Source organism: Pieris brassicae, chromosome 3 (assembly GCF_905147105.1).
Source record: "Pieris brassicae chromosome 3, ilPieBrab1.1, whole genome shotgun sequence".
Lineage (NCBI taxonomy): Eukaryota > Metazoa > Arthropoda > Insecta > Lepidoptera > Pieridae > Pieris > Pieris brassicae.
Window position 1 is genome coordinate 14,947,974 of NC_059667.1, and position 25,481 is coordinate 14,973,454.

The 25,481-nt window shown below is 31.9% G+C and overlaps 2 protein-coding genes across 3 annotated transcripts in view; one reads left to right on the plus strand and one right to left on the minus strand.

Annotated features, from left to right (window-relative positions):
* LOC123706649 (zonadhesin) overlaps positions 1 to 1,598 on the plus strand; it is a 42,538-nt gene extending 40,940 nt beyond the window's left edge. Inside the window, exons 5-6 of the mRNA XM_045655921.1 lie at positions 874 to 972; positions 1,133 to 1,598. Coding sequence (XP_045511877.1) covers positions 874 to 972; positions 1,133 to 1,374 — 341 coding nt within the window. The 3' untranslated portion in view covers positions 1,375 to 1,598. The remainder of the gene's footprint in view (positions 1 to 873; positions 973 to 1,132) is intronic.
* Positions 1 to 8,734, minus strand: part of LOC123706647 (elongation factor-like GTPase 1) — an 84,457-nt gene extending 75,723 nt beyond the window's left edge. The window contains exons 1-10 of one of the 2 annotated variants that reach the window (XM_045655920.1): positions 8,223 to 8,734; positions 7,180 to 7,419; positions 6,771 to 6,951; positions 5,705 to 6,581; positions 5,310 to 5,383; positions 5,064 to 5,219; positions 4,699 to 4,816; positions 3,683 to 4,392; positions 3,041 to 3,154; positions 2,795 to 2,922 (exon numbers count right to left, since the gene is read on the minus strand). In XM_045655920.1, coding sequence (XP_045511876.1) covers positions 2,807 to 2,922; positions 3,041 to 3,154; positions 3,683 to 4,392; positions 4,699 to 4,816; positions 5,064 to 5,219; positions 5,310 to 5,383; positions 5,705 to 6,581; positions 6,771 to 6,951; positions 7,180 to 7,419; positions 8,223 to 8,570 — 2,934 coding nt within the window. In that variant the 5' untranslated portion in view covers positions 8,571 to 8,734 and the 3' untranslated portion in view covers positions 2,795 to 2,806. Of the gene's footprint in view, positions 1 to 2,794; positions 2,923 to 3,040; positions 3,155 to 3,682; positions 4,393 to 4,698; positions 4,817 to 5,063; positions 5,220 to 5,309; positions 5,384 to 5,704; positions 6,582 to 6,770; positions 6,952 to 7,179; positions 7,420 to 8,222 lie in introns of those variants that run through there. The other variant, XM_045655919.1, reaches the window with a different exon arrangement.
* Positions 8,735 to 25,481: the final 16,747 nt, after the last annotated feature.

Here is a 25,481-nt window from a genome sequence, read left to right on the forward strand (position 1 = left end):
TTACATTCAATTACACCAGTCGTACTGAAACCTGTATTTACTTGGATTAATTATTTACTACCTACAAATTTGTCCTTTGAATTTATTAATGGACGTATAATGATTGTAAATCGTTTTCGAGAGTAATATAAGTGGCCCTCTAGATCTCGAATTCATTTAAATTAGATACGTTTTTTTATTGTACGACAAAAGGTTACAGGTCCTATGAACTGTTTTATCAAGTAACTAAATAGTTTACTTATATAAAACATTGAGACAGGAGGCTCATCCGGTATTAAGCAATACCGCCGCTCATAGACACTGACACTATTCGCAAGTGCGTTGCCAGCCTTAAAATCTTGGTAATAATGTATATGACATTTGCATGCCTATATATGGCTGATTGTGCGGATATTTGTAATTGATCCTTCTAACCACTGTACCACTTGGAAAATAAACGATTATTATTATTATATACTTATCTATTTGATTGTAATTCATTATTATTAACAGCAATATTTCACTGAATATAAGTCTCCGTTAAAAGGTATATATATAATTCAGCTCAATCACGAGTAAGAGCACGTTGCCGATTCTTGGTTCAGCGCCCTTACTCCCGTCCAATAGTGAAAGGGATATTGATCCTGTTTTATATGAAAATTCTATGACGCTCTTAACATCCGTAACAACGCGTACAAATCTTATTGGAATCGGTATCGCTATTGAAAGTTACATAGCAAAGGCTCTGTTCCGTGCATCGTAAATGTTATTTATGCAAAAATATTTAAATACCAATGATTACAAGGAACAATATAGACACTTCTACGATTGAATTAACTTTTTGTCATTTGATATCGGTGACTAGACTAGATAAAAATTAGCTTTATATTCCAGAAGGACCAATGTCACACGACCAGCCAACTTACGCTTCTGTGCCTGGCATCAGAGTTTATGGAATGATGTGTGTACGGCCTAACACTATCTACCATTCAGGTATGTAATAAAAAACCTTTAATAAATATTAATTATATACAGATAAATCGCGTAATATACTTCTCGTATATGTCTAGAAAAGTAATAATACTTAAACGTCTCGTAAAGTACATATTGACTATCTCTTCGTATCTTCTTAACCATATCTTTACATTTACAGGCTTCACAAATAGATTCCCAAGCGGAGTGTCAAGTACTCCAAGCACATACAAAGTGGACTATTCTCAACAGCACTCCTACGATAAACCTGTTTACAATCGTTTCCAAACTCACAGTTATCTCGACTCAAATTACTACAACAGGCGAACTCGTTCGTCACGTATGAGACGAGACACAGAATACCCCCCTTTCCCATGGTACAAAGTTATAGAACTAGCTCGATCATTACATTGGATCAATTAAGAGAAACTATTGTTTAGAAAAGGTATGTTGGGTTCAAAGTAGGCCTTGTATTGTGTAAGTGAATTCCGCCTCATTGAATTCAACGACAACTATAGTTAAATAGCTGTTCTATCTCAAGAGGGTGACTGATGTGAATATAATGGACTGTATTCAGTTCAAGATAAAAATCAAATTCATATATACCCCTTGATATCTGTTCTAATTGAATGGCTGATGACTTTGAGTGTAATATTAATAATTATTGTCAATAAAGGTTATATGTTGAAAGCCTTTATTCTAATTGCGCTGAAAATAATAATAATGTTGATTGGTTTAAATCAAATTTTTATAATTAGTAATCTGTATTTTGAAAAAAGAACACTCAAGAGTATCTTAGTCTGTGGTCACTTTCATGAGATGGATGTTTAATATCAAAACGCTTTAGCTTTCATGTACCAGTATATAATAGAAATAAGTTAATTACCTTGAGTCTGTGAAATACTCGTTCATTCTGCATTTAATAGTTATTATAAAAGTAATATTCTAATGTAAATGGAGTTGAAGCGCACATATTTTACGTATTGTTCGTAGATATATTTTTGTATTAAAAAAAATAATTAAAATGCTTTGGCGCCATTTTGCCGATCATTGCTATTGAAGGAAATTGAGACATCGTACATTTCAATTTATTTATTCAAATTTCGAATGAGTTTCAAAACACTCTTGTCGGCCAAACTTCGAAGGCGCTTAATTCGAAATTAGAATCCCGAACGACAGCTTAAAATGTTTAAGATACTCCTGCAAACATTTGTATAAACATTCTTAGTATTGCAATTTTTATTGAAATAATTACGGATGGCGCATTTTATACTTTGACAAAAAGGTAGAGCATTTCAATATCGTATATAAAAAAAAGGCTTCTGTAAATTTAAAATGTGTGTTAAAACTCCATATACGTTTTTGCCAGAATGTTAGAAATACTGCGCAAGTAGATTAAGTAAGTATCAAGATTGCCAAGCAGACAACTGATTATTTTAAGATATTAAAATGTACACAAAACAATGTGATAAGTGTTCAGTGCATTTCTATGTAATTCGATGCATTTATAGAAAATTAAGGTAGATTTAATATTATTTATACTAATCGTATTATACTGTAAATAGTAGAGATAATTGCAATATTTGTAATTACAGACAAATAAATTTGTAACAAAATAATATGTATTTAATTATTTACATAATAATATTATAATTTAATTGTTTACTCCTTTTTAGTAACAGCAAAGTAGGTAGCAATATTAATTTCTTATATTAAAGACACAGTTCGCTTTAGTACCAAATGAAGAGATCATTAATATTATTAGAAGAGTAATAACTAGCCAAATTATTATCATCATAAATAATAATTTTATTGTAAATTTCTTTACATATATTAAAAAGGACGCTACAACATTTTAATGAATTCTAAGACCTTTTGGGTCTAAGGAAACGTTTCTCCACGATGTTTTCCTTCCCGTACGAGCCAGTGTTAAATGGGCACACAGAAAGGCCATTGGCACAGCTGAAGCCACTGTACGATTTGGAAACCATTCATTTTATTTCTCTAATTAGTATCACATAAAAAATACATTATAACTAGTTCACGTGTTCATAATATTTATTTCGTTTAAAATTGTATATTAACCTACCTAATACTTTCTGGTCGACAACGATGTCACAGGAATACATTGCCGCCATTAGTCTCTGAGGCTGCAATTGGAACGCACGTCGACATCCCTCCTTGACAGCTGACATAATTTGACCTATACATGGAAGATGAACTATAACCTACTTGCATATTAGAAATTATCAATCAATAAGTCCCTCGACAGCTTTTGACTGTACGCGATAAACTGAAAAGTAGATAAGCAGATTTCTGATGACCGTTTAGGTGTATTAATTATGGTTTTATGTAAATTTATTGAAATATAACGAATATAATTGAAAGGTCTCAAAAAATCTATGCGTACGAAGTGGCAGATGGAACGAATTAAGTCTGTGTCACTTGTGATTTGTCTAGACGCGTTGACCAATCACAGTCAAGCGACAAATCTGATGGTGTTTTTATTATTTTTCAATGTAACCTTTTCTTTCTTCTTAAAAACTGCCAGAATAGAAACTATAGATTGACAATTTAACATAAATTGGATTCTATCAAATAGTTTGAAGCATATTAAAACATCAAGTATTACCAAGTACACTATACAATTGTTTTAAATTTTAGATTAATGTTTTTAAATTATCCCTTTTTAATTTCATAAAACTCATTATTTTATATAAGTATAACTTACCCGATAACCCAAACGAATGTGTCTCATCATTTTCGCTTTTATCCAAAGTCCATTCTTCAACACAGAAAGCGACACCCATCATAGGTTCCTCACACAAAGGACCAGCCAATGTTGCCAGTTGGAAGCCATTAACAAAACTGCCTTCATATTCAAACCGTGAATCCTCTTTCAGAATTTTCTCATGGTGTAAATATTTTGTACTGTAATCCTCAGTTTGGTTGAGAAGCAAATTTGGCCCACAATTTCTAGGCCCGACAGACCAGATTTGTTTGACGATATCTTGCCACTCAGGTCCGAGTTTTGTGCAGATATTTTCTAGTTCCGTTATAAATGCTTCTATCAGCTTCAGCATTCTATCAGATAGATTAGACTTCCCGTTGATTTGTAGATCTGTGAATTTCGTTTCTATATTCTCGTTGGAAATTCCTTGTAAATACTTTATGTGCTGAGAGATAGCTTTTAGTAAGTCTGATGACCGGTCCAATAATTCTGTTATTTCATTAGGTAGAGGTCTCGCTCTGATTTTAATTCTACTCTGCTTGTTATTTGTATAGATGGTTACAACCGGATCTTGCTCTGTATCGTTTCCTTTGTCTATGTTCTGAGAATCGATTTCTTCATTCGCCATATCCATTTTTGGCGGATCCACTATTGTTTCCTTGAATGGCACTATGGGCTCCGATACAGTTAATGGGATTTTTGCATATATCCTGCAAAAAGTATTTATGTGAATTTTGATGAAATTTGATCGTTCTTAACAAATATTCAAGCTCAAGGAATGTCAAAATATATTATTTCCATTGGATAATTGTTTAACTGAGATATGGCAATACATTTATTCTTACTCACAAATTTGTAAACATAAAATGCTCTATGATGAGGAGAAGCAACTAAGTTACGACCATGATACTAAACCTATTTTGATGGTAATTTTTATTTTAGAGTGTTTAGTTTCACAAGAAACTCCGATAGATGGCGTAATAAATTTTTGCCGAATTAAAAGTTATTGATCTTACTTCAGGTCTTCAAGACATCTTTGCAAGTGAACTTCACCAGCTGTGACAAGCACATGTTCACCTGTCTCTTGAAGCAGAACTTGGACACAGGAGTCCGACTGGTTTAGTAGCCGCAGACCTGAAATGTTACTTTCATTAGTGTTTTTACATATTTTCAAAGTGAAAGAACTTCATGATCATTAACATAATAATTATTTAACCGACTTCAAACTTATTAAAAAGGTTAGGTTTATATTCTTAAAGTTAAATGTAACTCTTTATGGCATTGTATATAATAATTATTTAAAATATAATCAATACTGAATTTGATTAAGTTTATTGACAATTTGGAGTATAACTTTTTTTATATTTAGACAATAGTTTACCTTTAACCAATTGCGGTAGCTGTGAAGGGCAAGTTGGTTCAATAGCTACTCTAAGTATCGGCACAGCAGCGTACTGAATTTCACTGAAGGCCGGACAGGCCAGACTACTACTTAAGATGGCAGTTTTTAGTATATGATCTTCTAACCCTCCAATACCTAAAAATTAATATAAATATACAATCTAGAAATACAAATTTTCATTACCAAAGACAACTTTTGAAAATATATATAAAAGCGCCCTCTTACCAATTATATTACCACTGACTGCCTCATCAATTTCTTCTAGTTCTCTTCCCATAAGAATATAAAGCGATTTTATTCTGAAAACAATCATACTTTTTAAAATCCAAAATTTAGGAAATATTAAATTTAAAAAATATTTTCTTATTAATAATTGAATTATTCACATGATGCAAACTTAAAAAAATAATTATTCAAATCAAATTTAATTGCTTTAAAAACTGTATTGACTTGTGTGTAACATTTGAATATCAAAACTTCAAAAAGGAGGATTGGTAGTTTAAATCAAGTCAACAAACATATTAGGTCATTTTTCTAGAGGACTTTGACCCATTGACTTTTCAGCTGAGAAGAAAATTTTAGTGTCATCAAAGCCACTAGAACAGATTCAATAAACTTACTCAGCACAAGTAATGTGTTCATCACTTTGCAAATCCTTTAATTTCTTACTAAAATCTACTTTAAAGTCTGCTGTACTAAGTATTTTGGATGGATCATGTTTAGGTCCAAGTACATATACTTTATCGCCCTTCCTTACTTTACCACTGAATATTCTAGCAAAAGCTATAAATGTTGTCTCGCTTTGCTCTTCCTTTTCTTCCTTCCCCTTCTCATCTTCAGTACATTTTTCTTCTGGAGAATCTGTCTCCTTAGACATAGAGATTGCATCAGTATTAACACTATTCTTTAGTTCTTCACGCATTTGTCTTGCTTTTTCTCTACGTAATGCCATTTCTTCTGCTGTTAAAGCTTTTGGCTTATTTTCCGGTAAAGAACTACGTTCAACACTAAACATTTTGGATACAAAAATAATTAACGGTCTATTATTACTACTATCACAGGCTAAAAAGTCGTCTTTTAATATTTTTGTTTCATCTAGATAGGAATCAAAGTCACGTATTCGTGAACACATGAGTTTTTCAACTTTCTCTGGTAATATTTCTTTTGGTGAGGGCAATTTTGAACAGACCATATTAAGAACTGTTTGCGACAGAGGGAGCCACTGCATCATAAGAGATTGAAGTTGAACTCGGGCATCAGTGTGTCTTAGATCTCTAGTTGTCAATTTTATACCAAGTTTCTCACAAATTCCTGGTACTTCTTGCTTATCATTTCTCAATATAATAGTTTCATAAATATTCCACAAATTATCAAAAACAACTTGTACAAAAAGAGGTTTTTTTGCCTTTTCTTGAGCACCTTTCATAAATCGTTTTGTCTTTGAATTTAGATAAAAGTCACCCCAAAGGACTTTCTTTAATAATTCTTCCTTAACACCTGAAAAACATTAAGTTTTTATAATGAATTATTAAAATAGTACAGTAGAGACTAGCAAAATTGTAAATAATTTATTTTTTAGTCCATGCTATAGATGCAGGAAGCAAATCCAGGTTAAGCCCTTCAGACTCCATTATAATTGGTAAATAATGATGCAATCCCAATAATAAGATAATACTGTACACTTACCTAATTTGTCTGAAAATAGCTTTGCAAATGTATGTGTTGTAAAGCCCCATCCATCAATTGCGCTTGCAAATACAACATTGCCTTGGTCAGGTGAAAAATATAGATTTGAGTCATCAGCATCCTCTAATGCAGATGTCCAGTCATACAAGTTTTGATCTTCTTTAGAAGGCAGATTGACTTGCTGAAAATAAAATGATAAGGAACCCATCTACAACATAATTGCAGTGTGTGTAGCAAATATCCTTATAGTTGACTAAGATTGGTATATATTTTACAACTGATAGGGTGCATGTTATATATAAGAAAACCCATAGGATGTTAAATAGGAATAAAAACAGGTGGTGCTCCACCTTTTCACATTTTTAAATATTTCTTTCGAATAGTGATATTATTTAAATAAATGTCATACCTGCTTATCTATAGTATTTTCTTCATTTTCCAATACTTCAGATGCAAATAGCTCCCCCGTGACTGCATTTACTTGTTCCAAAACTTGTGTTATGTGCACATAGGCATCAAGTGCTGTCATTCTCATTTCCACTATAAGCCTATCAATCTTGTTAAGCACAAGAACAGGCTTTATATTTTCAGAATAAGCTTGTTTCAGCACTAGCTTTGTTTGGGGACATACACCTTCAACAACATCCACCTGAAATTTACACATCCAATTAAAAATATTGTGCAATTTATGTGAAAGTGTTTCAATTTCAATTTAACTTATTTTCATATTAGATCAACTCTCAGTTAAACTAGTGTGGTTTTCAACCAAAGTAGTTTTATCATGATGTTATATGCCTTACTCTTGAGTAATTAACATAGACTATGAAACACTAAAAACTTTTGAACTCGAAACAGTACTTGAGATTAGTGCATTTAAACAAACAAATAAATTATTTTACTTTACATACTATTGCACAGTATTGTATATTTGTATAGTACAAAAAATATTTAAAAAGTAAAAACTGGGATTGTGAAATATTGCGAACGTCTTACTAAATTCGACATACAAGTGCTAAACTTGGAAATTTGAAAAAGCAAAAAATGGAGTTGACAATTCTCAAATTTAATAATGACAAAAACAATTAATGCCTTGAGGTCTACAAAGGCTGAAATAAATAGGCCACAAAATTAGGCTTTTTGACATGAGGTGGTATAAAGGCAACTGTGGAAGGGACGTCAGGAAACAAGAGGTAGATGGTGACCACTGAATCAATGGGGAGACAAGATCAAAAGATAAGCAGGCCCACACTGGAGGCAAATTGCACACAACTTCATCCTTGACAGATAAGTAAGTAAAGTTAATTGACATAGGATAAAATTTATTATTATCATTAGATTAAATTATATAGTTACAGTCAAGTAAGAAAAATACAGATACATTAAAATATTGTTTTATGAGTTTTCTTTATTTTTTATATTGAATTAAAAATGCAATAGATAATGGTTACTTACTACAACAATAGCGCCGTCACATAATCGGACTGCTGTGGATACTTCACTTGAAAAATCTATGTGTCCCGGTGAATCTATTAAATTTACAAGATATTCATTGCTATCCAATGCATGGTAGAGAGCAATACTGCTACTTTTCATCGTGATACCCCGTTCTTGTTCATCAGGCCTACTATCCATATAACGAAGCTTACCGGACATTCTTTGAGATATAATACCATTGCTGGATATCAATGAGTCAGCTAGTGTTGTTTTTCCATGGTCCACGTGTGCTACAATACATATATTCCGAATATTTGAAGGTTTGTTTTGAAGCTCAAACAACTTCTTTGAATCAACAAGCCGCATGTTGAGATAAGTTCTTAAAAATTCACGTGCGACACTTCAATTTAATTAAGAAATGTTCTAATAGTAATTTGACACTCAAAGTACTTTAACTGGTACAATAATCTTCTAAATAAAAATTGCACAACGTGAGCGAAACATTTATTTTGAAATATTTGACTTGTGTGTAGAATGTTGATAAGTCAAGTTTCGAAATTCAAAGTTTCATAACACGAGTCAGTTGTCGTTGTCAAATGTCAATTAGGCCCTACGTTTAGAAATGGTCGCAAAGGCTGCACCAGTAGAGTATGTCTGTGAAATATAACAATAGATGGCGCGACTTAATTTCACGGTATTTTTCCAAGCAATTTATTACAATACTACAAAATATAATAGTGGTACACGCGCAATTTTTTTCATTAAATTATCCTTTTATCTGCAAACTGAACTGAAAATACAGTTTACCTAAAACTGAAATAAAAAAGGTACTTATTAGAAATAAAGCTGTATTATTAAAATTTTAGGTGATTATCCATTTTGTCCGTAGAGTAAGTTACTTAATACCTTGAAAATGCCTGCGTCGGATTAAGGACCCATTCTCATTATTCATTTAGAAGGAAACTTCGTTGGATACGCTATAATTTATTTACTTAGATGCACTTACTATAGAGTTTTTAGTGGTTTAGTCTTTGAAATTAGTTCTTGGCAAATTTAAATATGACAGTCTGTATTAATATAATCCTTATTTTGTGTAGTACGGTAATTACATTAAAAATATATTTAAAGTAAATTATTGAGCAATTTTTCGAAACAGAATAAATATTTATAATAATAATACAATTGAAAACTGGACTTATAACTAGAGAACGGCTGGACTGATTTTTGTGTTTGTCGATTTGTTGTATTTGTGGCCGTACCCAATAGAACAATAGAAATAATAAAATATTAAAAAAGATCGAAAATGTAAGAAAATAAACCAATTTATATTATTTAATGTAATCCCATCGATACGGTAAACTCTCACCTCAAATCAAAAAAGTAATCGACAGGGTATATCTCGCAGCCAACTAAACGGCGCCTTTTAGCTTAAAAAATGTAGAATGTCAGTAATGAAAAAGGATTTACGTATAAATTGATTGTTATTTGGTGTAAACCTAGGAAAATATATGAAGCTACTTAAATATATAACAATTTTTATTTCTTTTTGTGTTATTGTCTTAATAATGTAACTTGTAACTTAATATTTATTTTGTATTTTTTGTACTACTTTCATAAAACCATAAAGAAAGTTCAGGTTATCTGTAACATGACATTCATTGACTGTTCAGGGGTTACGTCCGCCGGGTCAGGTAGTATTACTATATTTAATCAAACTATTGATTAGGTCTAATTATTTGAAATGAAGTTGATTCTTTAACCGTCTTCAAGAAATACCCAAAGCAGCAGGTTTAAAATTTCATCTGTATTTTTTTATGTAAGTACAGTCACCTACTGTATGCAAATTAACATATTAAGTTCAGATGGTAAAAGAAAAATATTGTTGCAAACATGTGTTAGATACATAAGGGTGACCACTTATTTGCTTATCAATTATATGACACTCGTATGTATCTAGCCCCACTACGGGACATAAATTCGAAGTTTCTACAATCACCTACTAGAGTGATAACTCTCATTTATAAGCAGCGAGCTTCTCATGAGAAGAGCTTGTATGTAAATAGGGTACTTAACCTACTAAAATTCTCAAACACAGCTATTAATTTTAATTCTAGATCAAGTTCACAGTAAAGGTGAATATAACCTTGTCGCGGTCACATGAAGCTCAATCTTTTATTTTACATAATAATATTCTGTAGACCAGTGTTGGCCCTGTGGTTTCATAATGCGACTCCCATCCCTGAGGTCATAGGGTTGATACTCGGCTCCTGTCCTTCTGTCTATGTGCACATTTGACACTCCCCCATACGATGAGGAAATAGAACGAAATGTCTTCGACCCATAAAGTCTACGGTGTGTGTCAGGTTCTGAAGGCTGATCGCGTTCTTGTCTATTAAGAAAAATAAATCACGGTGCATACAGAAAACTGATGCCCAGATCTGAAAGGTCCTAGAGCTACTAGTAAAAAAAAAAGCTGTACTACAATTAAACTGTTAGTAAAGAAACACCAAAGCATCAGTTTTTCAATATTTTTTAGACGTTGATAATTATTTTTATAATAGCACATCAATACTTTATAAACTAGATAAGTTTGTTATATAATATACAAAAAAATCACATGGTGTAACTTTCTGTAGAAAATTCTGTATAGAAGAAGATATATGTGGAGTAAAATTGGCAAGTCACATTTTGTACACTTTGTTTTACTCAGATATCACCGTTAATTTGTATTTATTAACCTTTTGTGTTTTATTAGATATATCCTTTGGCTTTATCATCATCATTAATCATGTATTAATTGTAAGAAAAAATTTAATTATATTCTAAAAGAATACCCAGCAATAAAGAAATCAAGCCATAATATATTCCTTTGTTACGAAGAAAGAAAGGCGCCTTATTAGTAAGCGGCGTTCAATGATGCTGTTTCAGTTTAAAGTTTTCTCGGTATTCAGGCTAAGTTTTCTTTTTATTCGATGTACAACAGTATCGTGCCCGTAGCCTCTACGATGCATCATTACGAAGTTTTGCGCCACTCTTTTCTTGCTGCATGAATATTCATTGGAACGTCGTTAATGTCGGCTACTTGAGTTTGGGTTCCCCGAGCACCTCTTAACTGTACTCAACAGAAAAAGCGTAATTTTGCAATGCTGTAACCTTGACTCAAAGTTCATTAACTATGCTAAATGTTGTAATTAAAAAATGCTATCTCGGCTCGATCGTAGACTTTTTGGAGCGTTGTTGGGGCGAATCGTTGTTTTTAACAATATGGCCATAAATCTTGTTGAACAAACTTTTACATCGCAGCGATAAAACTACATTATCAAGAACTAGAAGGCGGTAAATAAACAAGTGGAAGGGGAAGCAATTTTTCCAAGGAATACCATTATTCTTACCACGTCTGGCGCGCAATTAGTTCGGGCGTTGAGTTCTTTGTATGGTGAGTCTCAATTATAAGGAACGATTAGAACTCATTTTCAAGTTCCTTTTTGATTGTAATTTAATGATGTATTTTATAGTCTTACTAGCGAACTCGACAGGCTTTTTCCTGTACATAAGTCTAAATTACAAAATAAGCACACGCACAGAAGGTTCGTACACTGAGTTATAGTATGACTTACGTATAATTCGTACCTATTTTGGGTTGGGATTACATACTTTCAGCCATATGTGAAATAGGCACAGAAATACGTCTGCCTCACAACGAAAACGATTTTACAGCTAATCGGATCTATAGCATATTTTAGCGTAATAAATCTTTATCACAAAAAATTTAATCACATTAAAAAATCACTTTTGAAATGGTAATACTTAAATGAATTAACAGTAAAACTTAAGAATTGTTCGCCGAATGCTCGCTTCAATACCTCAGTCCATCCCAACCTTTATCTAACCACTATTACCGCGGTTTCCTTGATATCGCTTAATGCAGAAGGCGTGTCTAATTTAACATCAAGTGTTTACTAAAAGCTTTTACCTTTTCAATACTATAGAGGATTCAATAAACTGTAACCTAGTAAGCGCGTGATTAGGAATTCCCTTTAGTTGGGTTATACAAACGGGACGAACCAGGTTTATTTTAATTAATACGACAGTAAATGTACGGAGCGTATCATTAACAAAATACGTGATATTTAGCCATATTATGTTTCTGAGTGATTTTCGTAATTAATTTTGGTGCGGTTAAGTACGTATTCGGATTTTAAATTGTATTAAAAATTTATGCGATCACATTAATGAATTTGAACACAATTAAAAGGATGTTTACAGTTACAGTTTAAAGTAAAGTGGCAATATTGGGGTTTCATTCAGTTAGCGAAATTTGTAATGTCAGTTTCTGACAGTCTAATCGCGTTAATTTTTAATAGAATTTGTATATTTTATACTAGAACTATTTTAAAGATCTCACATTCTCTTCTTTCATTTGGTTCTCACGGAGCACTGCTCACATTGTCGCTACTATTTACTCAGTATCTATGAATTACATTTGGTAGGTTGTACGTTATTATACTTAGTTATAATATAGATTTACGATTTAAACAAAATATATATGAAACACACGCAGATAGACGAATGCTCTGGGGTCACAGGACTTCATTAAAATTTTATTACAGATTTGAAGAATTTGATGTTAAAAAGATATATGACGTTGAAACTTTTGTGAGTGATTATTTTATGATCCTGAATTTACTTAAGCACAGTCCTCACTAATCACGTAAAAGTTTTGAGTGGTCTGAAGTTGATGAATGTACGAAAGCAATTTTTCTTGAGAATAATTCTTTTAGAAGTTAGTGCTAATAATTTAAGCGTCGAAATTTTATACATTTGAAGACCTAATAAATCAATGGATATGGCGTTATTTTCAATAACAATTATTAATATAGTATGAGAGAATTTTCTATATTATTTTTTTTACGTAATAAATTATTATTATATTTGAAGTTCATACTCGTTAGTTTGATAAAAGGAGCAAAATAACATATACGATCAAGGAATGATTTATTAAATATGTGAGTTTCCAATTGTCGATGGTACAAAAGTTAAAAGCCTTTAGAAAAAATAACACTAAGACGCATTAATGCCTGCCTACTCTCTATACAATTTTTTTAATAGATTGATTCTACTGAAAATGTTTTCTCTTTAAAATACAATGTCCAAATGTAACTGTATTTTGCTTAAAATCCAAGAACAAAATGCGGGTGTTAACAAAGTGCCAGCTCGAGAAACACGTGTTAAGCTATACTTGAGGCAAAAAGATAATTCCACGGTCGTTAGATTCACGGCACTGCGATAAAAAGCTGTATAAGCGTTACTGCAGCGCACTACCGCATCACTAACTCGGCGCCAATTAAGTGTTTTTTAACGAACTAATTACAAATGCGGGCCTAAGTGCACACTTTAATTGTTTTATCGACCTGACCTACCTTATAGGAAAACCGTTTATGTGAAAAGTGTTTTTTTACACACCAATGGATAGCTAAGCTTTATATTTACGAAAGAAGGAAATAGTTTGTTAAGTGCTTGATGTATTGGCGCTTTAGTCTGAAGATATTCCGTTCCTATAAGTAATGATATCTTATGCGGCGTACAACAAGGATCTACATTAGGTCCGTTTTTTTAAATCTGTACAAACAAAATTCACGAACTCGGTTTACACGGATAAATCACTCTCTACGCTGATGACACCTGCTTATTTTACTTTGGTTCAAATATCCAGGTTATGGTTATTCAAGCTCAAGCATCTTCTTGGTTTCAATTAAATCTGCTAACAATTAATATTTCAAAAACATGTTATGTATCAACAAATAAACTCATTCTAATCTTTCAACCGCTAAAAGTTCAAGACGTTGAAATCACTAACAAAAAGTAGGAGAAATATGTGGGACTTATAATTTATACATATTTAAAGTGGGACTTTCATATATTACAAATAATAATTACCAAACGAAAATAACTCATAGGCAGATTTTGGTCAGTATCAAAATGCATTCCGCAATCTGTATGTCATTTAATTTATAATTGTTTAGTCAAGCCACATTTCATATATCTAATTGAAATATGGGGTACAGCATGCAAAAACGAAATGTCTAACATATACGTACAAACACTACACAATAAATTAATAAAAGCACTACTTAGATACAATTTTTTAACACAGACTAATAAAATCTACCAAGAAACCAAAATCATGACGATTAAACTAATGTTTATAGCACCCGTATCTTAATTTTAAAAAATAACTCTCTCCTAACAAAAATCAAACACACACCACTACACGCAATACTCGTTGAGCGAGTTTGCTTATGCAAGATAAGCCGCGTACAAATTATTTGAAGAAGTCTTTTAAGTGTGGGCGTGTGCAATTATTTAACCAATTCCGTCTAAAATTCGTCATATTAGCGCGTTTAACCAATTCAAAAGGGCATTAAAGATACTGTATATCTCATTTGCATATATTAAGTTTCTCATGTAAATAAAAAAAAATTGTAATGAGAAATAAAGTTCTTTAAACATTAAACATTACTTTGAAGAGACTGAAGGATGCTAAGAAAGAAATGCTCACGTATCGATATCGATATCCATTACAACATTTCTTTAATAAATTTATTTACCAATTAATCGAATAAATAATTACCCTGTAAAATAAGAATGTATGAATTAAATTTCTGCCTAAAGTACTATGTACCGTGTAACGATTCAGATTTGTTATTTGACCCAATTGGCTGTGGTCAACGTAACATCACTGGTGTGTAAGAGCGCTACGAAATTTGTGTCGTAGCACGTTCGTAGCAAATTCGTAGTGCCTTGATGTATGCAGCGTATTGGAAATATCGTATGTAAATCGAATTTTGTGTCAGTATTTTATGCTTATCTGTACCCAACATATAGCTTATATATACAAACATCATAATTACGAACACGTACACAAGTAATGCTTCCACAACCGATGGATAAACACAGACAAAAATATTTTTTAATCCGAATTGGAAGTGCCAGAGATAAATAAGCCTTTCCCAAACTTTTACACCACAAAAAATCTCTTAGAAAACCCTTTATAAGTATATATTTAACTTTAATTTTATTTATTAATTCATAGCATAATACAAAATCGAAATTAATAATTATTCTTTAATTATACTTAATTATTTATTGAACATTGTTTCAAATTCCATTCTATTCAGATACTAGTTGAAATATCTAAATTAAATAAATGAATATAAACGAGCCTGATGAATTAATTTGCAGCTAAACACAGGGACTTGAGATGGCTTTTCATTGAAAACTAGGTCATTAATTATGTTTGTGACCTGTACTTAGAAGCTGTCTCGATTTCTAAGCTAGTAGTTAAAACAACAACAGTTTGTACCTAAGTTTGACTATAGCCTAGTAAACTATTGAAACAGTCACTTTAAAAATATTCTAGAGCTGGTACCCGCTTGTAAACTTTCCTAACTGTAGTGACACAGCTGTAAAATGGCCTCACCGTCCACAGTTACGGGCTTTGTGGGCGTTTGTATTCTGAATCAGCGTGTTGGTAGAAGGAAGTAATAATGTTTTCGCATGTGGATCCTCTCCGGTAATGGAGAAGCACTAAAAGAAGAAGAAGGATCCTGAACATTGTTTGGAGTGCTCTTTTAGCTGTATATGAATTAGTGGATTGGATTACAATGGTAACGTTTTATTCTTATGTCCTAAAGGCTTGTAACCCTCCGCCACAGGATCACTAATATTGCCAGTCAAGTGTGAAACCCTGACTTGCTACTGTGAGAGACACGGATGGATGACAACTTCTCGAGTTTTATAAATTTTTGTTGAATAATGTTATGGTTTTCTTATTTTATCGAAATATTTAATGTTACTACAAAATATAAGTTATTCTATAGATAAATGCGTCGTCTGATGCACTTTTAGATGTAATGTTGAACTCATTTATTACAGCACCGATAATTTTTACGGCAACACACTGAGCACAACACCTGTTAGTTACTAAAAAAATAGATTGCTTGACTATTCATTCATAGAGACGTAAACAAAGGCACACGACCTTTTAACATTTTATTTCACAAAGTTACATCCTGCTAGTTAAATATAAGCTTAAGAATTTTCAACGATAAGAAATTGTTCTCTAAAAACTCCAAGCACGTGTTCCATGCTTAAGGTAAGTCGTAACAAGCGGCTTGTGCACATTTCAGATTACCTCTTCCTCTGTAAACTTACAAATACAAACACTTATTTGTATTTTCGTGAAAGTTTGAGAGCTTTGTACTTAACGAGCAAGAGCTTTTAAAATAATATACTTAATGACGAATGTGTACGATTTTGGTATTATTTAAATTTTAATACTACTTATTGTTTGTAATAGTTTTTTGTTTATTTATTGAGATGTATGGAGTTAGATTGCATAGAAAGAATCATATATATTTATAAAAATATCATATGAACTCTGTTATTTTTTATGCAAGTGCAAGAACAAACTTCTTACATATTTAAAGAATCAAATGAGACTGCTCTGTTGCAAAATGCTTCTAATTTTACATTTACTGCCAGTTCTCAAATCATATTTAAATAACTGTTCGTCTTAATTAGAGCCTATGATACGCAAATAAGACCGGCCCTGTTATTTCAGAAATTGACAGCCAGTTGGCAATGGTCAGTGTACATAATTTTGGCCTAGTATACTTGGCGGAGCTTCATCATTTAGGAAACGAAGCTGCCATACATTCATGACTTAAATGGCACGCGTACGAAATATGTCAGCATGGTTGGACATTTGTGCAGCACATAACTTACGAGTTTGCATACCAGTGCAAACGTTTGAGCATACGTTGTAAAGTTTTTTTTTAATTTGGAAATCTTGATTAACCTAATTATTTAGAATTTTATATTAGGAACGCATATGATCTACGCCCGGCACACTGTGACGCATGGAAGCAAGGACTAGAATAGAATACATATTTTATTAAAAACTGAGTACATTGTTTTGTTGGAAATGGCTGGATAATTCCTACATCGAATCTGGTATGTGGTGTGTCAAACTTAAAAAATAATAATATCTTAAAACGTTTCCCAGAAAACACATGATAATAATGCACAAATGATATATTGATTCATATTCATGTATTGCATGGCTTTAGACCCGATGCAATAATGTTTCTATTCAAATTTGACGTGTTTTGAGGGAAATAAAATATTGATATTCAGACCGCTTTAAAATTTCATCAACTTTCGTTGTTCGAATGATATTGGTTGTAAAACGCCGAACGCGCTTTATAAAGTAATAAACAAGGATTTATTAAAATTGTAATTTCCTGCACATTATTAACAAAAATTTTCTGCAGAACCTTTCGAAATTTACATGATACAATTTGTATATTAGCAGTAATTTATGCTCTTTGCTTTGATCGAGAGAACTAATTACAAGCTTTCGATTTGACCTTGTTAATTATCAATCACCTAGGTATAGATGTATTTACTCCGCTGATTGAACATACAATGTAAATCACCAGCCACATTTTGTTATTGTCTTGATTATGAGGTGGTGAATATGGTCTAAATTTGTGTCTATAATTTTAACTGATATAGACGAGGCATTTAAATGTTTGTCCAAGTCTTCGATATTTCTATAGTTATATTATTAAGTAAATCAGGTTTTGGAAAATTAAGGTGAGATTTTGTTTATATTTTAAAATTTCAAATCCAGGAATTTGACTAACTCAAAATGCTGTTATATGTTTAATCACAGGTAAATGGCATACACAGCATATATTCTAATAACCTAGATATATTCGATTAAGTTATGTTGCATTGCAGCAATTTCTATCTGAAATTTAACCCTTAAAATCAACATCAATATTTATTATCGTTATTCTCCAATTCGCGGATTGTTAGCCGTGGGCGAAGGCGCCGTATTCAATTAGTTGAGTCTGGTGAAACTTGGCCGAATCGTCAGCAATTTCTTCAAATTGGGCGTTGGCAAAACTCCAGACGATTAACAACTTAGTGCAAGCTGTTTAATTTCATGCCTGGATGCCCGCGTTTTGTGTCGCGCCCTTTTACGTTCACCAACCTCGACTGCGAAACTTAAACACTCCAAGTTCTACAAAGTTTCTTCATATATCTCACGGTGATGTTTCTATTAACTTAACGTACGTAGAGAATCTGGATTCTGTCAGTCACCAAATTTAATTTCGGTGTGTTACAAACGTCTAAGTTCCTACTCAAGAACTGTAACAATATAGTGGAGTACGCTATATTGAGTAACAGTAAAAAAAACTGTTTTTCTTTTGTATATCAATTCTCTTTTTATGGATTAAAAATTAAAAATACCATATAGATTTTTATATATTTCACTGGCTGAGGAAACTTAGCTTATAGGGTTTGTAAAAAACAGTTATAGAGAAGAGCCTGATACCCGAACAGTTCTAAGATTTGGCCTTCTTTCTAACTTAATTTTCGAGAATCATAGAAGATTATCTTACAAAAGAAGTTGAAAATTATTGTTATTTAATACTTCTTAGGGTATTTAAAAAAACGAATTTACCAACTAAAATTGATATCTAACTTTTGAAAAAACCGTTAGAAAGAAGGCCAAAACCACTGGAACTATAATCAATTTGATTATTATATTTGTACCACAGCACGCCTTCTTTCACCCTGTTACTGAACCAATCCATTTATCAATTTACATTAGTACTATTAGTGCACTTCTAGAACTAATCACGACGGGGCAGCGAGAATTTTGTATTTTTCATGAGACATTTTAGCTTATATCGTACAAACTATCAGTCTGATTACAAAATCCTGTCAGAATCATTTGACACCTCGGGTATCCAATCGGTCCACGCGAACTTATGCTTGAACGTACAAAAAAAATAGTACACCTGGAATTTACAAGTCGATTTTTTCAAATATTTTTTGACAATACTATACTATACCGATAGGAATTAGGTTTGTTTACCATTTCCACTTTGTATTACGTAAAGCGATTTTACTGTTAATAACGACCAAAAATCAAAACACGTGTATTTAGTTTAGGTGCCTCTTAGCGCATGCTTATGTATGTAAAAAACGTTCACAATATTCGCGAAAGAGCAAAACTACCAGGAGGCCTTGTTCTGAGAAGAACGGGCAAGAAACTCGGCAAGTTTCACCCTCTCTCTACATTATAATTATTCAAAGGTAAATGTCATAAACCACAATATAACCTCTAATAATATTATAACTTCTATGGTCATTGCGTGGTCTTGGGAGTCTTGTTAGCTGTTTTATTAACGCAAGCGGTTACTTTTATTCACTCAAGATCAAAGAGTATTATGTAAACGTATACTACGTTGATAGTGCTTTACATGTTTTGACAAATGAACAAAATGTAAATAAATAAATACGCTGGAAGCTTGTATTCATATAGATAGGGTTGGAGCAGACAACTCCATTCGTAAATTGAATCACTTAAGAAAAGTCGAGTGGAAAGTTGTACTTCAAAACTGAGTATCCAGTGGTACAATAACGACTTAATCTTTGGATTTAAACTAAGACTGTGGTCGTTATTTGCAGTATTTCTATTTATTTTGTAAACAATAAGATTCCTAAGCATATTTTTAATATAATAGCTCACTGTTTTTATACTACTTTTTTTTTGTCTCGCACAAATTATATGGTAAGCAGAAAGCAGCAGGTCAACAATATATATCTTATAACGTGTGTACTTTCAAGGTCAAGTGTCTTTTAAGACACCAGACTTTTTTTTAGAACTCTTGCCTTGATAATTTGTATAGGTAGTGTACAGATCAAATATACACAAATATCATGAACTTAATCATCTATATATAATCATAAACTTATTGGTTTATTTGTTACATACATTTTTCAAGGTTTATAAATAAATTTATTAATAAAACGTGTAATAACTTTCTCGAAGCTGTGTTTTCGGAGGCCTTTCGGAACTCAATTACAAGGGTTGTCTAAGCAAACACAAGTGACCTTTGAGATCAAGTACTTGTTTCCTCTTTACTAAAGTAGTTTCAATATTTTACTAACAAAAATCACTTTTCAAATTATGGTAATTGAAATATCCGTTTTCGTAAACGTTTTGTTATTTGTTTGTGGTACATTGTTTATACTTTTGTATTATTCATATTAATATTTTCTTTTATTTAATATACTAATGGGATCAGTTTTCTGTACTACTTTTTACCGTATATGAAAGAATTTTCTTTTGTGGTTTGCGCATTGAGAAAGAAAAAACTGCGGCGTTCGAAGACATACCCTTGGAATAATACATTTACGAAGCTAACTTTTCAGCAATCTTTTTACAAACTTTAGTGCATTTAGAAAACTTATAATATAAGGGTTTCAGAAAGCATAGTCAAAAGGAAAACACTTCATTCCAAGGCCTGGACATGACACGCAGAAAAGTTTCCTTGATTGAGAAGCCCTCGAGATATTTCCGACGGGCTCGATTGGCTTACTTGTCTCAAGGAGGTTAAAAGCAGACGCTAATGACACTTATATTGTTCCAATTTTAATTGGCCGAAATTCGATTCGAAAAGGTAAATTCAATTTCGCTAGAGTTTTAACCAGTTTATTCCCGTAATTTGATATAAGAACAAATTCATTTGAATGATAAATGACGGGCGACTTGGATTGAAGGTAAAAAGTAGCATATTAGATATTTTTTATTAAAAATAAAACTTAAAGTTTACAGAAATTGCAAATCAGATAGTAAAACTACTCTACTTTTTACGCATTCGGAGTGACAATATGCACGGCAATACTGTTAAACAATATAAAGATAAAAATCTAAACCTATCTCAAATCATTATGTCTAACAACTACAGTAGCTAGGCTAGCTGATATACAGTTGTCTATCAACATCAACCGATTTTTAAAAATCAATTACAGTGTAGTCATTGTAATACATAATCCAGCGAAAGCTCTGTTACAAATGAAAATGCATTTTTTTTAATGAAGTAATGTAATAATATTAAAATGCGTACCTACATAATTATTAAAGACTCAGTAAAAATTAAAAAGAAATATTCTATTCGAATTGGACATTTTTGGCTTTTATACAGACTTTTAATCTGTTTGGCTATAAATCTATGGATTTACGCTCACTTGGAAACACCAAGGGAAATTTCACCACTGCTTGTTACAAAAAAATTTAAAGACTCAATGTCACCGCGTCGTTTAGTGCAGGCCCTGTAAACTGACCATAATTTGAAGTCTTCAGCTCTTAAAATTCTGAAACGTTGGTTTCAAGCCAGGCTTGGGTAATCCGTGCCTTCTGACCAGGTTTGATAATGAACATGAAAAAACGATGTTGAAACGGCGCAAAATCGAAAGAAGTTTTTAAAATAATATACATGTTCCAAATTCAATATAACTAAAAAGTGAAAAAAGATAAGATTTTATGTAACAGTATAATTACGGCCAGACCTTCATAACTTCATCCACCGCTGCGAGACAGTAAGTTATTTTTTAGGCTTATTAAGTGTTAACCGTTTATATGAAAAATGTTAAAATTCCATGTGAAATAATGGGTCTACTGTTAATGTTACTCAAATATTAGAGGCTATTTAATTTATGAAATACATACTAATGTTTATTCATTTTAAGTACATATATGCATTACAATGTGTAAGATTTGAGAAGTCTTTTTAGTAAAAAATACCTGTATCAGGGTTCCCAGCTCTTCCATAACAAACTTAATTATACATTCCTTAAAATATATTTATAATATAATTTAATTACATCTTTTAGTTTATTTATTTTTGTTTTTGATTTTCAACTGTTATCATCAGTGAGTGTGTGAATGCAAATGTGTGAGTGAGTGAGTGAGTGAGTCTGTGGCTGAATGAATAAATTGTGTAACTATATACTAGGTCTCAGATGAAGCTCTAACACTGCGTAGGTTGTATTTATAAGCCAGTCCTTTTGTCGTATTTTTAGATTGAAGACGGTGAGCGGGTAGATGTTAAGCAGCCTATTTAACTTATTAAAATTTAAAAAAATATACATACATGACTATGATAGAAACTTCTTTCTTTGTCTATCTTATAAGACTCAAAATATTACTTACTGAACATCAAAGACTTTGAGAGCCGAGTTATTTAATTGTCTTCAAACTTTAAGCGGTGTACTTAGTTCCAAGACACTTGTAAAGTCCAGGATAATCAAAGCTTTAAAAGTAACGTTTATGGCAAGAATTCTGTTTTAATTAATTTTTATTAAGTGCACTGGTTTTATATCGCTCTTCATTTAAGTTTAAAGTCGGGTACTTTAGTTAGGTAGAAACAGATGATAAGACTAAGAAAATAATACAAGTTTTGATGTTTCCTTGATACAGTGATCAAATAAGTCCTGGGTTCAATTTCAAAACATCCCCAGTCTTGAGATCTGAGACGCTAAAATTTTCTTCGTCCGTGGTGGTTTTGCATACTCCGTTGGGGCAAGGTCCCAAAGTTAATCTTGTGAGTATTTGTGTGTTATGGGAACGTATTATTATTTTAAGTTAATATAATAATAATTATTATATAAATATTATTTAACAAAACACTACAGGCCAGTGTCAAATTAGATTACGTTGGGTTTGCCTGGGGTAGATTTTCTATTAAGAATAAAAGTTGAGAGTGACAAACATAACCCTAATAAAACCTTTTTACGGGCTCGGTAACATACTTAATAGTTAATTTGTTATAGTCTATATCTGGTAGTCCGGCCGGTATGACGACCTCACTTAACTTCACAGGTAGGACTGCTTCGTATTCTGGTGAAATAATCCTAAAACAAAAAAAAACTTGTGACTTTCTTAGATATAATTTGAATTATGGCTGTCACGTAAATAAATAAACAAAAATAAATCTTTGCTAATTATTATTTACGAAACTAAACAGTTGAACAGATTTTTGTAATCATTGATTTATATATAAAATAAGGTTTAAATGTAATGAATTCTATGAAACCTACTTCGGCCACACAAGGTTACCGTAATTGTTTTCCATACTTTCCTCTCATTTTACGCCTTTAGTTATTTTGAATACTTTAGAGACAGAATAAAAGTATTGACTGACGATGAGTTTTAAATCTCTGACTGAGCAGAGAGTAGTTTTATTTATATAACTATTATTGATAATATTATATGTTTATACACGGAGCAATTATCGAATAAATCATTTATATTGTGAATTATTTATCTCCATTTTCACAAAATGTTTCTAATTCACGCCGCTTAATTTTCACGTGGTCCTTACAAAGTTTTGATGGAAATTTTCGAGTAAATCGAATTTAGTTGATTAATTATGATTTTGTTTGAATTACTTGGTCGCGATAAAAGCAACAGAGCATAATAAATTTTGTTTTAAAATACTTCGGTTTTCATTACAAAATACTTGTTGTATTTTAGTTAAATTGAATAGTTTAATTTGGTTCAATTATTTTATGTTTAGTAGTAATCGTTCTTATTCATTAGCACTCAGAAACGGCTCTTAAATAATCTGTTGCTAAACATTATTATGAAAGATTCTTGCAATGTTAATAGATATTTCAAGTACTTTTTTATGTTTTTATCCTGTATAAATATAGATCAATGACACTATGTATGTCCTTTATGTGCAGATTTTTCGTCTATTTCATTAGTTATATTTCTGTATCAGCCTGGTCCTGTGGTCTATTTTTATGTCGTGAGAACGTAGCACGATGAGAATCATTTTTCCCATATTATTCATGGTACGAGTATAGGTTTATTGCGACAAAAAGTGTGACATTCAGGTCAAATTTTTTGACAGGTTAAAAATGACAAAATATATTCAATTACGCCAGCATGATGAATAATGGAACATCGACGTTTCACAATGAACGGCTGGTTGTCTGTTAGTAATCCGCAATGCGGATTTAGAAAGGGGATGCTAGTTACACATGCATGAAGCCATAAATTAATTTTCCGTACTTCAGCCTGTGTCAGACATTATAAAACTAGATTGCATTTTCGGTTTCCCGACAAATGACTTGCTGCGGTGGAAATTCGGCGAACAACTTAATTAAAACGTTAACAATGTCATTTTATAGCAATTTCCTTTTCCAAGTATTTTCACTTTAGACTTTAAAGTTATGGTCATTTCAAAGTAACAATTTATTTATACATTACTTGCCAGCATTTGTTAACACGAGCGAGCGTTAATATTAGCGTTAATTTTACCGTCTACAGACATGAATTTATTTATGCTATTATTGATGTGGAACGCATTAAGAATGTTTATAATGTGGCAGTATGAGCGTCCCGCTGCCCGCTACATAAAGCATGCCCCATGTGATCAAACAATTATATATCGGTATAATAACAATAATTCAGTGGAACAACTGGCTTCAGATTGCATCAGTTTATTTAAACCTTTTTTCTGCGGTCCTCTCAAGTATTAGTAAGCACATTTAATAAAATTATACCCCCCCCCTCCTCTTGTCAGAAAAAGTAAGCAAAGCTATCAAAAATAATAGTACATAAATGTATTCATTTTTTGTAGGAATCCTCGAAAATGCATTACGTTTTCAAGCGTAGACAATGTGTCAGTAATATATGTAAAAAAGTAAACTTACTGTTGACGTTATCACCAAATAAGAAAATCAAAGACCCCTATAGTGCTTCATAACACGGCATCGATTTTTGAGTTTCCTCACGACATTTGCCTTCAACGCAAGAAAATTCGATTGGTGCGCGTGATTCGAACACACGACCTGAGAGGGTCGCACTCTTAACACTGGTATACATAAATGTGAGTAAAAATTCTAGTACCTAAATCAACCATTTGGCTTTTAACATTATTTATCTGTTTCGTATATACAACTAAGGTTTTTAAAAAGACTGATACAAGTTAATCTTAAGCCAGCTAGAAATATCTATTTCTGCTGATAATTCCGAATACAAAATATTAACAATGTCGTCCCTTATTCATTACCAATATTAAAGATCAGCAGATTTTCCAAATTCTGTCTGTAAAAACCACCCTAAGTTCAGGCATTTCTTATTCGAATTCTTCGCGAATATATACGAATAAACACTACTTATCTAAAGCTTGATATAATCGGTGGTTGGCTGATTAATTTAAAAAAAGTTCTTAAGCACCTATCCGCATTGTGAGGCAAAAAATTACTAGTCAAAATTGGAAGTATAATATTTTTTATTAAATAGATTTTGGTGTCGTTTAAGGATAAATAGATTATAACTTGTACTATAGAAAATGCATTATATATGTAGTATACATTGCAATTGTGTCAGAAATGTGTGAC